The sequence below is a fragment of the Lactuca sativa genome, chromosome 3 (genome assembly GCF_002870075.4).
Source record: "Lactuca sativa cultivar Salinas chromosome 3, Lsat_Salinas_v11, whole genome shotgun sequence".
Taxonomy (NCBI): Eukaryota; Viridiplantae; Streptophyta; class Magnoliopsida; order Asterales; family Asteraceae; genus Lactuca; species Lactuca sativa.
Window position 1 is genome coordinate 100,182,252 of NC_056625.2, and position 14,045 is coordinate 100,196,296.

At 33.9% G+C, this 14,045-nt stretch overlaps 2 protein-coding genes across 3 annotated transcripts; both read right to left on the reverse strand.

The window, feature by feature from the left end:
* Nucleotides 1–2,903: 2,903 nt before the first annotated feature.
* Nucleotides 2,904–5,716, reverse strand: LOC111901292 (ubiquitin domain-containing protein DSK2b-like). Its single transcript, XM_023897148.1, has 7 exons — nucleotides 5,494–5,716; nucleotides 4,625–5,247; nucleotides 4,455–4,538; nucleotides 4,056–4,114; nucleotides 3,851–3,882; nucleotides 3,160–3,231; nucleotides 2,904–3,049 (listed from the first exon to the last, which is right to left on the reverse strand). The coding sequence occupies exons 1-7, from the start codon at nucleotides 5,714–5,716 to the stop codon at nucleotides 2,904–2,906; spliced, it is 1,239 nt and encodes a 412-aa protein (XP_023752916.1).
* Nucleotides 5,717–10,416: 4,700 nt separating this feature from the next.
* On the reverse strand, nucleotides 10,417–13,807 carry LOC111901170 (G2/mitotic-specific cyclin-2). Of its 2 annotated transcripts, none has more exons than XM_023897053.3 (9): nucleotides 13,535–13,807; nucleotides 12,996–13,128; nucleotides 12,838–12,894; nucleotides 12,593–12,749; nucleotides 12,398–12,523; nucleotides 12,209–12,301; nucleotides 11,869–12,090; nucleotides 10,921–11,198; nucleotides 10,417–10,821 (listed from the first exon to the last, which is right to left on the reverse strand). In XM_023897053.3, the coding sequence occupies exons 1-9, from the start codon at nucleotides 13,575–13,577 to the stop codon at nucleotides 10,668–10,670; spliced, it is 1,263 nt and encodes a 420-aa protein (XP_023752821.1). In that variant the 5' UTR covers nucleotides 13,578–13,807; the 3' UTR covers nucleotides 10,417–10,667. The 2 variants fall into 2 exon arrangements, with proteins under 2 accessions (XP_023752821.1, XP_023752828.1); XM_023897060.3 differs by having other exon boundaries at nucleotides 12,398–12,520; nucleotides 13,535–13,806.
* Nucleotides 13,808–14,045: the final 238 nt, after the last annotated feature.

Genomic DNA, 14,045 nt, shown 5'->3' on the forward strand with positions numbered 1-14,045 from the left:
TAACTATTATTAGAGAAAACTGCAAAAATTCTAATATATACACATTGAGTTGCACTTCTTCTTTACAAAGAGAATCACAACTCCATGCAATGAAACACTTGAATTGATTAAACATTTATCAAGTAATTTATGCAACTGCATCAACAACTCATTATGGTAAATGCTAGTTGATATGGTGCATGGAAAACCGGCGACGTCCTTGACATTAAATCAATCTTGCACTCCACTTGATGATTCGTAGGTATCCCAAAAAAGAAGTCACAGGAAACAATCAAGGGTACTCCGAAACTAATGCACCATCCGATATAAAACCTGATAATGTAAGCAATAAATACAAGTTGCGTTATGAAACTTTATTGTGGTTTGCCGGTTCATGAAACATACTTTCTTTGTAAGAACAATGAAAATACAAGTATAAGACATTTATACGTGAAATCAATATTCACATCTTCCATTTTAGGGTTGTTTGGATTGCTTATTTAAGGTGTGTATTAGCTTAGTGCAATTTGATACCATTAATAAGCACTTTTGATATAATACATATGAAAAGTGTTGGTTGGCTTAAATTAGCAGGTTTTAATAAGTTGTTTCTTTCTAATTTTTTGGAAGTGTTTGTTATACGTAAGGTTGTAAAAATCACTTGACGGTCAACTGGTGTTAAGGGATTAATCGGTCTTGGCGGGGATTAATCGGGGACCATAGATTATTAATAAAATATTAATATTAATTAAATATTAATATATATTAAGAAAAACAAGTACTTCAAAATTAGAAAATAAGAAAAATTATAATTTGAAAATTTGGAAATACGAAAATATGAATATTTTGGTATAATATTTGAAAATTTGAAAATTTTGGAGTAAAAAAAGAAAGTTGGTTTTTTGAATTTTTTAAAATTTTTTTGACCTTTTTTGACTTTTTTTTTTTTGACTTTTTTCAATTTTTTTGATTTTTGTTGACCGATTAATCCCGCCAAACCCGATTAATCCTAAATTTTTGATTAATGCCTAATCCTTAACGGTTGGAGAATGTCAAACGATTAATCTACGATTAATCGCCGATTAAACCCGATTTCTGCAACCATGGTTATACGTGAAAACTAATTTGCCTTTTTTATCATTGTTTTAACCCTAAAAAACCATCTAGCTGTTTTTTTACGACCAAAGATATATATATATATATATATATATATATATATATATATATATATATATATATATATATATATATATATATATATATATATATATATATATATATATATATATATATATATATATATATATATATAACGGTTTATGCTTTTACCTCTCATTTTTTTTGGTCATTTTACATGTATAAGTAGAATTTGTCAAACATTGAAAACCAACTTACTAGCTTATTACGTTTTGGTATCATGTTGATTTATGAATCTAGGATTATGGATTTTGGGCAAAACGAATCAATTCCCCTTAAACGAATTGCTTCCGCTTTTCTTGTTTTTACCTTATTTTATTTGGATAAATTACACAAATGGTCCTTGTTTATAAAAAATACCACAAATAATTTTTATGAAAGTTTTATTATACTTGTGATCCATGTGGTTTCAAGAACTTTGCATAGAGTCTATTCTTGTTATGTTAATTTTTCTTTCTATAAATTTAAGGCTGCTCATGAATTTTGGTGAAATATAAAAGATTTGAATGTAAAATTCTAATAAATAATTCAGTTTTATTATTTTTTTATTACTAAAGTGACATAGTTATCTTTGGAAACTCAATAAAGATCATACTACAAAAACAAATTATTATTTTTAGTGCCCTAACTGTTATTTGAGAAAACCGTAAAATTCTAATATATACACATTGATTTGCACTTCTTCTTTACAAAGAGAATCACAACTCCATGCAATGAAACACCCTAAACATTTATCAAGTAATTTATGCAACTGCATCAACAACTCATTATGGTAAACGCTAGTTGATATTGTGCATGGAAAATTGCGGTTTGCCGGTTCATAAAACATACTTTTCCTTGTAAGCACAACGAAAAATGCAAGCATAAGACATTTATAAGTGAAATCAATATTCCCAACTTCCATTTTAGGGGTGTTTGGATTGCTTATTTAAGGTGTGTATTAGCTTATTGCAATTTGATACCATCAATAAGCACTTTTGATATATTACGTATGAAAAGTGTTGATTGACTTTAATTAGCTGGTTTTGATAAGTTGTTTCTTTCTAACTTATTTGGAAGTGTTCGTTATACGTGAAAACTAATTCGCCTTTTTTATCATTGTTTTAACCTTAAAAAGCCATTTGACCGTTTTTTATGACCAACGATATACATACCGGTTTATCCTTTTACCTCTAACATTTTTGGTCATTTTACATGTATAAATAGAATTTACCAAACACTAAAAACCAACTTATCAACTTATTACGTTTTGATATCACGTAAACTAATCCAAACATTTTTCTTAAACACAATTTTGGTATTGTATAAGCTAATAGGCACTTTTAGAAAAAAACATAAATTATTTAAAAAAAGCAAACCCAGACACCTCCGTCATATTTCCTCAATGTCTTTAACTTCATATAAAACTATTATGTTAAATTTACTCCCTTAGATGCCAAGTAAATACTTGCACAAAATTAGTGAGTTTAAGGATCTTTGGAAATGACTACTTATGATGCACAAGGGACATATATATGTCATAAACCGAAATCAAGAACACAAAACCACAATCAATCTTAAGATTCTGAAACCAAATTGCAATAACCAAGATTTCTAACACATCCAAAACACCCCAAATGGTATAAATTCAAAAACCATGTAATGAGGCAAAAAAACTTCAACAAGCCAAGAACAAGTCCACACAACACATGTTTCTAGTACATACATGGCTAATGGCTCGGAAGCTTCTATTGACTGCCACGTAGGCGGTCAACAGCAGCAGGAACGTTACCTTTGGTGGCGGTCAAAGCTTCTAGATTCTTACGGGTATCATGAAAACCCATTGCCTCTAGTTGTGCAAGTTCACTAGCGTACAACACTTCTTCTGGGCCCACTGAAAAAAAAAAATCACCCAGGCTGAGTCAGCAACATTTACAAGTGCCACGTCAGAGGTTGTTTATACTTGATATAATATAAATATAATATGGTGAAAAAAGTGGTTACCATTATTCAAGTTGTTGTTGGGTGGTGTTGAGCCTGATGTTCCCTCTCCACTAAAAGGCTGAGATTGAGTTCCTGTTTCAACTTTCAATTCACAAATATGTTGATGTTAATGAAACTCAGTCCCATGTGGATGCCACGTCAGCATGGTCACATGTCAAAATTAATGTTGGTAAAAAGATTGTAATCTCGGCCATTGCTTGTTTTCATCCAAGGGCCAAGATTGAGTTCTTAGTTCTCATGTGTATTTTGGTTGTGTTTTGAACACCTCTATAAATACTTAAAATTTATAAAACTGACCATCGGACTTTTTGATATTTACCCTTTTAGCCATGAAAATTCAAAAATGCTAAATTAGACCAAAAGTACACGATTTTGGCTTTGATTAAGCCATTTACCCTGCCTACGTGGCATCCATGTGGATGTAGTTTGATCCGATTTTGCATATGTAGATGCCACATAGGCAGGGCAACCTGTTCAGTCTACTATAGGAGGTCACAAGGGAGCAATTATGCCAAAAAACTTGTGTTAGCATTTCATGGCTAAAAGGGTAAATCTCAAAAAGTTCTATCATCAAATTTATGTGTATATAAATCTCTAATCTCTAAAAATATGATGCTTCATTATCACTTATCAACATGAAGCACTCAATACTTGGTTTAGTGATGACATGTATTATTGGAAAAAGAAGTACCTGTGCCTCCACTTGTTTGACCTGCATCCCATCTGTATGCAAAAATCCAAATTTTATTTTCAACACAAACTCTTGATAATTCCATGTAAAAAGAATTCATTTATTTATGTAACATCTGAAGCCTAAAGTTATGAATTAGCATAATATACTGTTGATCAACTTAAGACCAAAGTTTGAGCAACAAAAGTTTGACCTAATAATTTACCTGGTGATTGGTTCCTCACCAAGTACGTAGGAAAGAGTTTGATGCAATGCCAACATTTCCTGCAGCATCATCAAGAAAAGAATAAAAAATAATACAACATGAAATATCATAAGTATTTATCTTCTTATTCATTCGTTTATCTGTACTAAATGAGAAAGTTATTTAAAAGGGTAAATTTAGGATTTCTCTTCCATAATTGCAATTTCTTGAGTATGACTAAAGAAACACACTAAAAACATACACTTAAGGGATAATGGATGCCCTGAATCTACATAACAAATGAGTGTAAATGTTGTATTTAAAAGGGGGTTTGCTTAACCATTTCATAAGAGATTATTCAATTATCATCTTAAGATTATGTGTTTTAATACATGAGATAGATATTAGACACACAATTACCTGCATGGTCTCTGGTGAAGTCAGTTGACTTTGACTAGTGAGGACAGGGTTTTGCATTATCTCTCTGTATTGGGGATTGAGTATCTGTGAAATTGTACCAGGTATGTTAGCAAAGTAAACCCCAACAAACAAATAAATCTAAAGATAATGAAAAAAGAAGAAGCAAAAACCGGATTCATGTTGTGTGGGTTTGAAAGGAGACGCTGAATGAACTGTGACATAGCTGGACTTTGCATAAGCTGACTCATTGCAATGGGATCAGGGGTAAAACCTAACATTCGTTCTAGACCTGGAATCTCAGGTCCACCTAAGTCAACAGGTGGTGCAGAGCTATCAGTCCCAGCAAGGTGACTTGGAGTACCACCACCACCACCTCCGCCGCTACCAGCACCACCAACTCTGGCTATCACTTCGCTGATGACTGCAGACTCAGCCATGCTACGGAAGATGACAGGATCATTGAATATGCGTGCAAGATCTGGATCCCTATCAATAGCTTCACGCGATTCAGGAGTATTGATTGCCATGTTGCGTACAGCATCTGGATTAGTGATTAGATGATCCATCATTTCTTGACTCATGTCGGAATTCTGAACCCATGGTAGCTGTATTGGTTCAACCCCTGGAATTGCACTAAAATCAATTGTAGAAGGTGATAAATAACGATAACCACTCATTGTTTCCGATTCAGTTGTAGAAGGTGATGAAGTATCAGATCCACTCGTTGTATCGTCTTCAGATGCAACAGGAATATAAACACGAATCAAGTAAACAATGTGCTCTGCCTCCAAATCTATGAATCACAAACAGAAAATATGCAACTATAGTCCCAATTACAACGAAACAGAAGCATTCAAACAAATTCAGTCGCAATTATAACATTAATTAACCAACGAATAATTGAACAGTCAATTAATAAGAGCTACTATCATAGCATCCGAATCATTTCAGATTGCAATTACGATTTCAATCCTATTGAGTAAACATGTAAACATCATGCAGATATAGAACCAGTAAGGACTTGATGAAAGTAGAATACCATAGCTCCTAAGAGTGCGATCGTCTTTGAGAAGGCGGCCGTTATTGATCAAACGCTGCTCTTCCACACGCACATCAGAGTTTTTTGCAATCACAGACTTAAGCGATTCGACAGACGAATCCAGGCTCACGTGAACGACGATCTTCTTGCAGGCAGAAAAACGTATGTTAATGGTGACAACGTCACTTCCGCCACCCTCATTTGCCTCGCCTCCGCCTTCCATTGAATTGGCGGAGTTGCTGATTCCTATGCTATGAAAACCTAAAAACACTGATATCTAGCGCTCTGAAAACTTGAGGAAGAGGATGAGAGGATCTCTCTTTGGGTTCGCCTTAACTGACAAAACAACAAAATAGTAATAATTATGGCGCTAAAATGCAAACAAAACTTATACGTTTAAAAATTATTTTGGCTTTTAACTTTTTTTTTTTTCAGTTAAAGTCGTTATAGAAATTTTGACTTTCTAATATGGACAAAATTCCATGTCATTAAAGTGAAATGGGCTCCAAGCATACAACCATATATAAAAAATATAAAAAGTATTAATTATGAAAAATATTACCATAATTAAATTCAAAATACATTTATTACATGGAGATTATTAATACATTTCACATTTAATTATGGTAATATTCCTTATAATTAATGTATTTTACATTTAATTATGGTAATATTTATCCTTAATTAATGCTTGCTTTTAAGACACATATTAAAAAATCCAAAAAAAAAAACATTGAAGTTTCATTGGCCACTTCTCTTTCAACAACACTTTTGCATGTAGATTTTAAAAATATGTTACATATTTATTTTTGAACAAATTACTGATTTGCAAGAATTTTTTTGTCATTTGCAAATATAAAAGACAAAATTGCAAAAATGATCCTTGTGGTATGTATTTTTTGGAGTTTTAGTTCAAACCACGACTATTTTGGATTGGTGGTCATTTTGAAGTAGTTTACATGCAGTTTTGGTCCCTGTCCAAACTAAAATAACTATTATAACCTTAATGAATTTAATTTTCATTTTTCTTTCACTTTTTAAAATTAGTATTATTATTAAATATAAAATTATTATTATTATTAAATACAAAAGGGAAATATGAGACCCACTTCGTTGGTCTTCATCGATCTCGAATGGTTCGAACGGAGGAGACCAAAATTGAAACGAAGGTGGAGATGGTTGTTCTTATTGCAGCAGGAGGGCAGCGGTAGTCGGAACTTCCATAGTAGTAGTGGGAGGTGGCGATATAGCGATGGCAGCCACTGGTGATTGGACTCACGACGACAACAACGATTGGCGGCAGCTCCGCCGCTTCCTTCCTCTCCTCTGGCTATGAACTACGAGTGGAGAGAGTGCAGGGTGACACTGGTGATGGAGGGGCTATGGTGGTGCAAGATAGGGAGGAAATGGGAGGAGTGGCGGTGTTTCTTGGTTGTATGTAGGGATGTCAACAGGGGCAAACGGGACGGGGAGTGCATCCCCCACCCATGCCCCCGAAATTTCTCTGTTCCCCCGTCCCCGCCCCCGCCCCCAGAATGTTCAGCCTTCCTACCCCCGCCCCCGCCCCCGAATACCCTTTATTACCCCTGCCCCCGCCCCCGTTCCCTCACCCCCGATTGATTTTAGGATGACTTTTTTTGGGCTAAAAGAAGTTGTTATTTAGGTAAAAAGGAAGCTATTTTTTAGGTAACAAATAATTATTTATAGCAGAATTTTACATATTAAAAATAAAAATGTTATGGCATCTTAAAAACATTATACTAACAACTTAAAAACATGTTTTCTTTATGAATTTTGGAAGCTCACAATCATGGTTTTGTTTATTTTATTTATATAATTAGTATATGTAAATATATGTGTAATTTATTAACAGGGTCCCCATGGGGTTTCGGGACAGGATTGCCTACCACCGCCCCGCCCCCGATTTTTATAAAAAAATTCCCCCAAACGGGACGGGGCCCCCACGAGACTTTTTGACATCCCTAGTGGTATGTGACGGAACAATAGATTAAGGTGGTGGTTCGAAAGAGATGGTCGGCGGTAGCAGCAACGTAGAACGATGGTGGTGGTTGACTCCTCAACAGCAACGATGGGGGTGGCAAGTGGTTGCAACACAGCGGTGGTGGCTATCTCCAACAACAGTGGCGGCGACAACTTATTGCCTTCATTCTCTTCGTTTGCCAGCAATAAATGAGAGGGGGAGAGAGGCGGTGGAAGGCAACAAATGGTTGGAGAGGAGTAGTTCCGAAAGAAGCAACAAAGATGGGTGGTGGTGGCTTACGTCAGCAATGGGTGGCAGCTACGATGCCCGGTTTTCTTCTTCTGTATACATTCGTTGTTATAGTGTCATTGAGAGGAGGGTAGTGGCGAGTTGCAGGTGACAGGAAGGAGACTGTGGAGGGTGGTAAACGATAGCGGAGATCACAAACGGTGGTCGGTTGTTTCAGCCGGCAGCTCGCCGGTGTCATTTTCTTCGTCGGTGGAGTACGAATGAGTGGGAGAGGTCACAAAGATGACTGATGAGGTGGTGACATGGGTTTCACCCGTGAGAGAGAGAGAGAGAGAGAGAGAGATGTGGGCCAAATTAATCAATTATTTTCTTTTTTCTTGAAATTAAATAGAAAAAATATATCAGAAGGGCATTACAGTCATTTCAGTTTACCGAGGAACCAAAAACGCAACCAAACTACCTCAAATGGACCACCAATCCAAAAAAAGTGGTTTGGACTAAAACCCCCAAAAAGTGCATACCACAGGGACCATTTTGCAATTTTGTCAATATAAAAAGACTAAATTGCCCTTTTTAATTTTTTTTTCAAATTTTTTTATTTTAATTTCAATTTATAATAAAAAAAGACCCATATGTTCCCACCCATATCTTAGATGTCTTAGATGCTGCCTATTTTTTATGAGGAAAAATGTCTGCAGTCTACGGACCACATCTGTAGACCTCTGCAGTAAAAAAAGTGGACCAAACGTCTGCAGTCTGGAAAAAGAACACTGTTTGTTTTTTTAATATCTGCGGGCTACTAAAAGAAACTAACATCTAAATAAACTGATTTTTTTAAACTTCAAAGTGATTTTTTAATATTTTTATGACTTTGTTATAAATAATTAACGAATCTATATCAACTTTTATGTATTATTGTATAAAAAATAAAATAAAATGGTATGAATTAATGTATATATTTGATAAAAACCAACAACTTTGGTTGCAAAGTTATAACTAAACATTATAATTAGTGATCAAAGAATTTGATACATAAATGGATGGAAATAAACTTCGATTTTTTCAATTAAATCCATTAAAAACGTACCATAAATATTTTCTCGAGAAATTGACGATACTGGATACTATATTAAATAATGTTTTATAAAATTTGGCAAAAAAATATAAGAATATATTATGATTTTTTTTTCATATTTATATAAACAACTTCAACGACTATTATTGTAATAAGTTTTTATTTATAAATTTATCAAAAATATCATGTTTGTATCGTCGAACGTTTTTTTTTAAAGTTTTGTAATTTTTTTTTCAATTTGTTTATCATTAAAAAAGTTGGAAAAAATATAAATTAAAAAAAAAAACTTGAAAAAAATAAAGATATATATATGTTTTTTTAGGCTAGAAGATGTCTGAATATGTTAGAAGACGCTGGTCCACATCTGCGCCAAGAAGAGGGCGCGCAGACATTTTTAGGTCTGCAGTCTTCAAAAAAACAAACAGTCTGCGAAGGCTAATGTCTGCGCGACGCAGACAGAAGAGGCCACGCAGATCTGCAGACAAAAAACAAACACTACCTTAATCTCTTCTCTCATAAACCCTAGGTTTTGGATACCAAAAGTCGCTACTCACCACCACCATTACTAGACCATCAATATTATGTCCACCTTTTGTCACAACTTACCTTACCGACCTTCTCCTCTCCCTCCCACGCTTCCCTTCTCGGCCATAAACCATTTACCACTTAGGGTTGTTTCACTAGCTTCGACGTTTCTAGGCGGATCCAACATCGATCCCGAATGTTTTTTTGTTTTTTTGAAAACCCTAGTTCGCCAAATATGAAAACGAAGTTCGTCAGGAGTTCGGATTCGACATCGCCAAAGAAAGAAATACAAAGAGGAATACAACAATGGTTGCTCCGATTAGGTAGCTAGTGCCCATGGGCAAAGCTTATTAAGGGCCAGAAGGGGTTCCCCCCCCCCCCCCCCCCCCCAGACGCCCCCACCCACAAAATAATAATAATAATGAATGAATAAATAAATAATTGTTCAAGCTTCTCCCATGCCAGTGCCACCGTCATTTCGTTTTCATTTTGGTTATGTTTCCGACGAGAGAAGAGACTAATGATGAAGCTTCCGGTGGGAGGGGTTCATAGGTGGTGGTGGTGTTCTTCAGAATGATTGAAATGAGAGAGGACATGAAAAATGGGCATTCAAAAACCCCTTTGCATTCAAAAAACTCTTGTATTTTCAATTATCTTTGAGATTTACAAAAATATATTTTCAATTATCTTGTTTGTTTTTAGACAAGAGCCTTATTTCTTATTCCATGTTAACCTAAAAAAAAAAGTTAAATGTAATACAAAACAACCGGTAATTTCTTAAAAAAACAGATATTTGGGTTAATGTGAAAGATTTTGAAAATGAGTTTTTTGGTATATAAACAAAAAACATATATTTTTCTGAATGTTGTTTATGATTGTGTGCTTTTCTGCGTTTGTCTTTAAAAAATAATAATAAAACTCAAAAACCAAACTCAAAATTGTCAATAATTTATTTTTTATGTGCTCTTTGAGATCATAACCTAAAACAAAAATAAAAAACAATAACAATTTTCTAAAAAAATTGTTAAAAAAGAAAGAGATAATTTTTCCAGCCAAAGAGCACTAGTAAGAAAAAAAACTTGAGATGAACATGTTAAAAAGTAAGTTATGATGATATTATTGTAAAAATGTTAAATCACAAGATCAATAATTATGTTCAACATGAACAAACATTAGGCCTATTTGGTTGTTCACACAATTTGAACCACCATGAAAAAAACTAATTAATCCCCACCACCCCACCCCAAAAGCCCAAGGGCAACAAGGTAAGTTGCTAAATTATTCTCTAAACGACCCCTCAGAATTCCTCAGTTGTTAAAACCAACCCCAAACTTTCATAATTCTTCATTGTTGGCTCCCTTCTTCTACAACAATAAAGTTTGCTGGCTCACACTTCGCTGCATACCCAAACTTTGAAGTATTGTACTTCCTGTAAACTCCTGTTAATCTCCCTGTTCCTGCCTTTTCATGGCATTTCACCATCATTCTTGAACATTCCCTTCAAAAAAGTCAAAATATTTCATCAATTACAAAATACGTCAACATAATTTATCGATTACAAATATCAAAATTCAGCGAAGAAAGATTAAGGGCTTACAGAAGTTGATCTTCGGTGTAGTTTGTATGCCATTCACATGTCTTTGACCATTGTTTTAGCCCATAAAGACTGCATTGAGCAGTGTAAACGGAAGCTGCAGCCAAAAACGAGGGGGTGAATTTGATCATTTCGTATTCCACAAGGCAAAGTTCCATCAAGTAAAACGACATTTGCTCCAGTTTTATCTCAGATTGCGCAGCCTTCAGATATCTTTTCAAGAACACATATGGTGTTGGAACTGACATGTTGAACTCTAATGTGTTCAACATTAACTTTTCCTATAAAAAAACACATAAATACGTTTATTATATATGTAATCAGTATCATTCCCATATAAAATCTTGAACTTTTAAGCACAATTTCAAGAATTTCAAACTTGGGTGTCACCCCAGATGCTTATACGATCAAAATCATTGAAACGTCTTCAAGTTTAAACAAAGTTGCAAGGTTTTTTTTAACTTTAAGTGAAATCTTTTGACTTTTAAGCACCACATTTCAAAATCCCATATAAAATCTTTAACTTTTAAACACAATTTCAAGAATCTCAATTTTGGGTATCACCCAGATGCTTACAAGATCAAAATCATTGAAAAATCTTTAAGTTTTAAGCAGCATTGCAAGATTCTTAATTTTGAGTGAAATCTTTGACTTTTAAGCACCACATTTCAAAATTTCATATAAAATCTTTAACTTTTAAACACAATTTCAAGAATTTCAATTGTGGGCATCACCCAGATGCTTACAAGATCAAAATCATTGAAAAATCTTTAAGTTTTAAGCAACATTGCAAGATTTTTGAATGATACCTTTTGGCATTTAAGCACAAACAATTCAAGAATTTCAATTTTGAATCCCAAATGCTTACATGAAAGATCTTTTGACTTTTAGTAAAAGATAGATGCATAAAACAAGATCAAAATCAATGAAAAAGCAATAGAATTTTAGTACCATTTCAAGAATTTCAGTTCTGGAGTATGCTTTGTCTGAGATGAAAACCAAATCATCAACCACAGGAACAGAAACTTCCTCATATTTACAAGCTAAAAGCATGGCAACCAAACCAACCAATTGCAACTTCTTTCTAACCACACTTTGTTTAGCCAAGAATCTGTCTATCAGATTAACTGTCAAGAACAGTGTCTCTTGTTGAAGATCAAACTTGTGGTGCACCTGATTTGATTTTGGAAATCATCTTTGTTTAGTAATTGTCTCAAAAAAGAATGTCAAATCTTTAACAGGGTATATATGGAAATTTCAAATTTTGAAAGTTAAAAGAGCCAAAAGTTACCTCAACAAGCCAGTCAATTAGTATTGCTCTCATTCTTTCATTGATGTCAGATTGTTGTGTTAACATATAGTTAGGTGAAACCATGCCATAACTCTGCCATAAACAGATCCAATTTATATATATAAACATGTGGGTCCCTTTGATTAAACCGAAAGTTAATAAAGTTTCAATTTTTTTTTAAATGGTTACCTCCATCTTTCTGTAATGGGCATAAAGATCTTCAACATATTCAACAACAGCAAGGTGATTTTTGGTGTCTGAGACATCGATATCAACAACTGGTTCTTCAAATATGTCCTCCATTTCAACTTCCTGCTATGAGTTTCAAATTAATTATTTATAAAAAATAAAATTGAGAATTCTGCATTTGAAAAGGATCCATACCATATGATCTTTTTGAGGTTCTGTTGTTTCCAAGGACATGGGAACAGGTTGATCTTCCATGTCTTCCCATACCTTAAAACTCTCAGATGATTGTTTTGGGTTCAAAACATCCTCGGGGAAACACTGTTTCTTGTTGGCAATTTGAGCAGCAAGTTTCCTTTATTAGAAATAAAGCAAATTAGCATTTTGTATGGTTGATTACAAGATTCAAATTCAAAAATTTATAATGGGTTTCAGATCTTAACCTTGTGATTGGCCTATGAACTTGATTTGGAACACTGTTCTCATTGTTTCCATTTGCTCTAGAGATCAAATAATAGTATATAAATCAGCAAAATGTATGTATAAAATGAGAATCTGTGATAAAATAATGAAGCTTTTTGAAAAATTACTGAACACATACTGTGGTAAAGTTCTCTTGTTTACAGCACAGGGGTAAAGTTGAGCTCCTCCTTTCTGATTAATCACACCCAAAGCTCTTCTGTTATTGCTAACATCAACACCAAACTTTCTAGTAGTCATCTTCTGTCCTTTAACTTCATAAACACAAACAAAAATACTAAGTCAAAGTAGAAAAAGAAGGAACCTCAAATTCAGAGTTGGGGTTTTTCAAATTCAAACATGAAAGCTTCAAGAAAATCTTGATCTGACTTTTGGATTTTCAAATACAAATATAACCCACGTCAAAATAAAGCGGAATCATTCTTAGATTGGAATTTAGGGTTTTCAAATTCTAAAACCCTGATCTAACGTTAATCAGTGTTTTGAGTTTACCAATAGGCTACGTCTATTGTTCAGATTCGGAAATACAAACACAAATCGAAAAGAAAATAAGAAAAACAACCCGATTCATATACAAGATTTGAAGTTAGGGTTTTCAATTTCAAATGTGTAAGCTGAAAGAAAATCTTGATCTAACTTCCATTAGTGTTGTAGATTTACCTTGAAGATTTGTGGGTTTTTTGTTATCGACTGAAATCTCCATTGATTAAATGAATAAAAATCCGAAGAAATTAAACAAAACCCAACTTAAAAGATCTTGCGATAAGGCAAATCTGTCAAGAACCCACAAATCAAAGAACCCTGGGATGTAGATTAAGAGCATTTAATTTAAAGACGCCATTGAAATCTACACAGTGATGAGTGCATTAACTGGAAAGAAGATGAAGAACAAATGAAGAGAGAGAGAGAGAGAGGATGAAGAGAATAATGGGGAAAGTGTGTCCGAAGGGGGGGTAATTATATTTGAAACCAACGGCTAGTAAAATATTTCCGTTGGATTATAGATAAAAATATATCAGGAATACGTATGACTTTTTAGGTCTTTTTGGGCAGCAAACCAGCAACGGTCAGGTTTTGGCTTCAATGTGCATGTGGTGGACACCTTTCATTTCAAATCTTTTATTATTTTGTCTAAGTTTTTTATTTTTATTTTTGTTTAAAAATAAATTTC

What these genes read in the sequence shown, in the direction of transcription:
- LOC111901170 (XM_023897053.3), bottom strand. Translation starts at nt 13,577, where the DNA reads ATGGAGATTTCAGTCGATAACAAAAAACCCACAAATCTTCAAG. An exon ending in CCCATTACAGAAAGATGGAG is followed by an intron (nt 12,302 to 12,397) that starts GTAACCATTTAA and finishes TGTTTATGGCAG; the next exon opens with AGTTATGGCATGGTTTCACC. An exon ending in TACACCGAAGATCAACTTCT is followed by an intron (nt 10,822 to 10,920) that starts GTAAGCCCTTAA and finishes ACTTTTTTGAAG; the next exon opens with GGAATGTTCAAGAATGATGG.
- LOC111901292 (XM_023897148.1), bottom strand. Translation starts at nt 5,716, where the DNA reads ATGGAAGGCGGAGGCGAGGCAAATGAGGGTGGCGGAAGTGACGTTGTC. An exon ending in ACCCACACAACATGAATCCG is followed by an intron (nt 4,539 to 4,624) that starts GTTTTTGCTTCT and finishes ACAATTTCACAG; the next exon opens with ATACTCAATCCCCAATACAG. An exon ending in CTTCACCAGAGACCATGCAG is followed by an intron (nt 4,115 to 4,454) that starts GTAATTGTGTGT and finishes ATGATGCTGCAG; the next exon opens with GAAATGTTGGCATTGCATCA.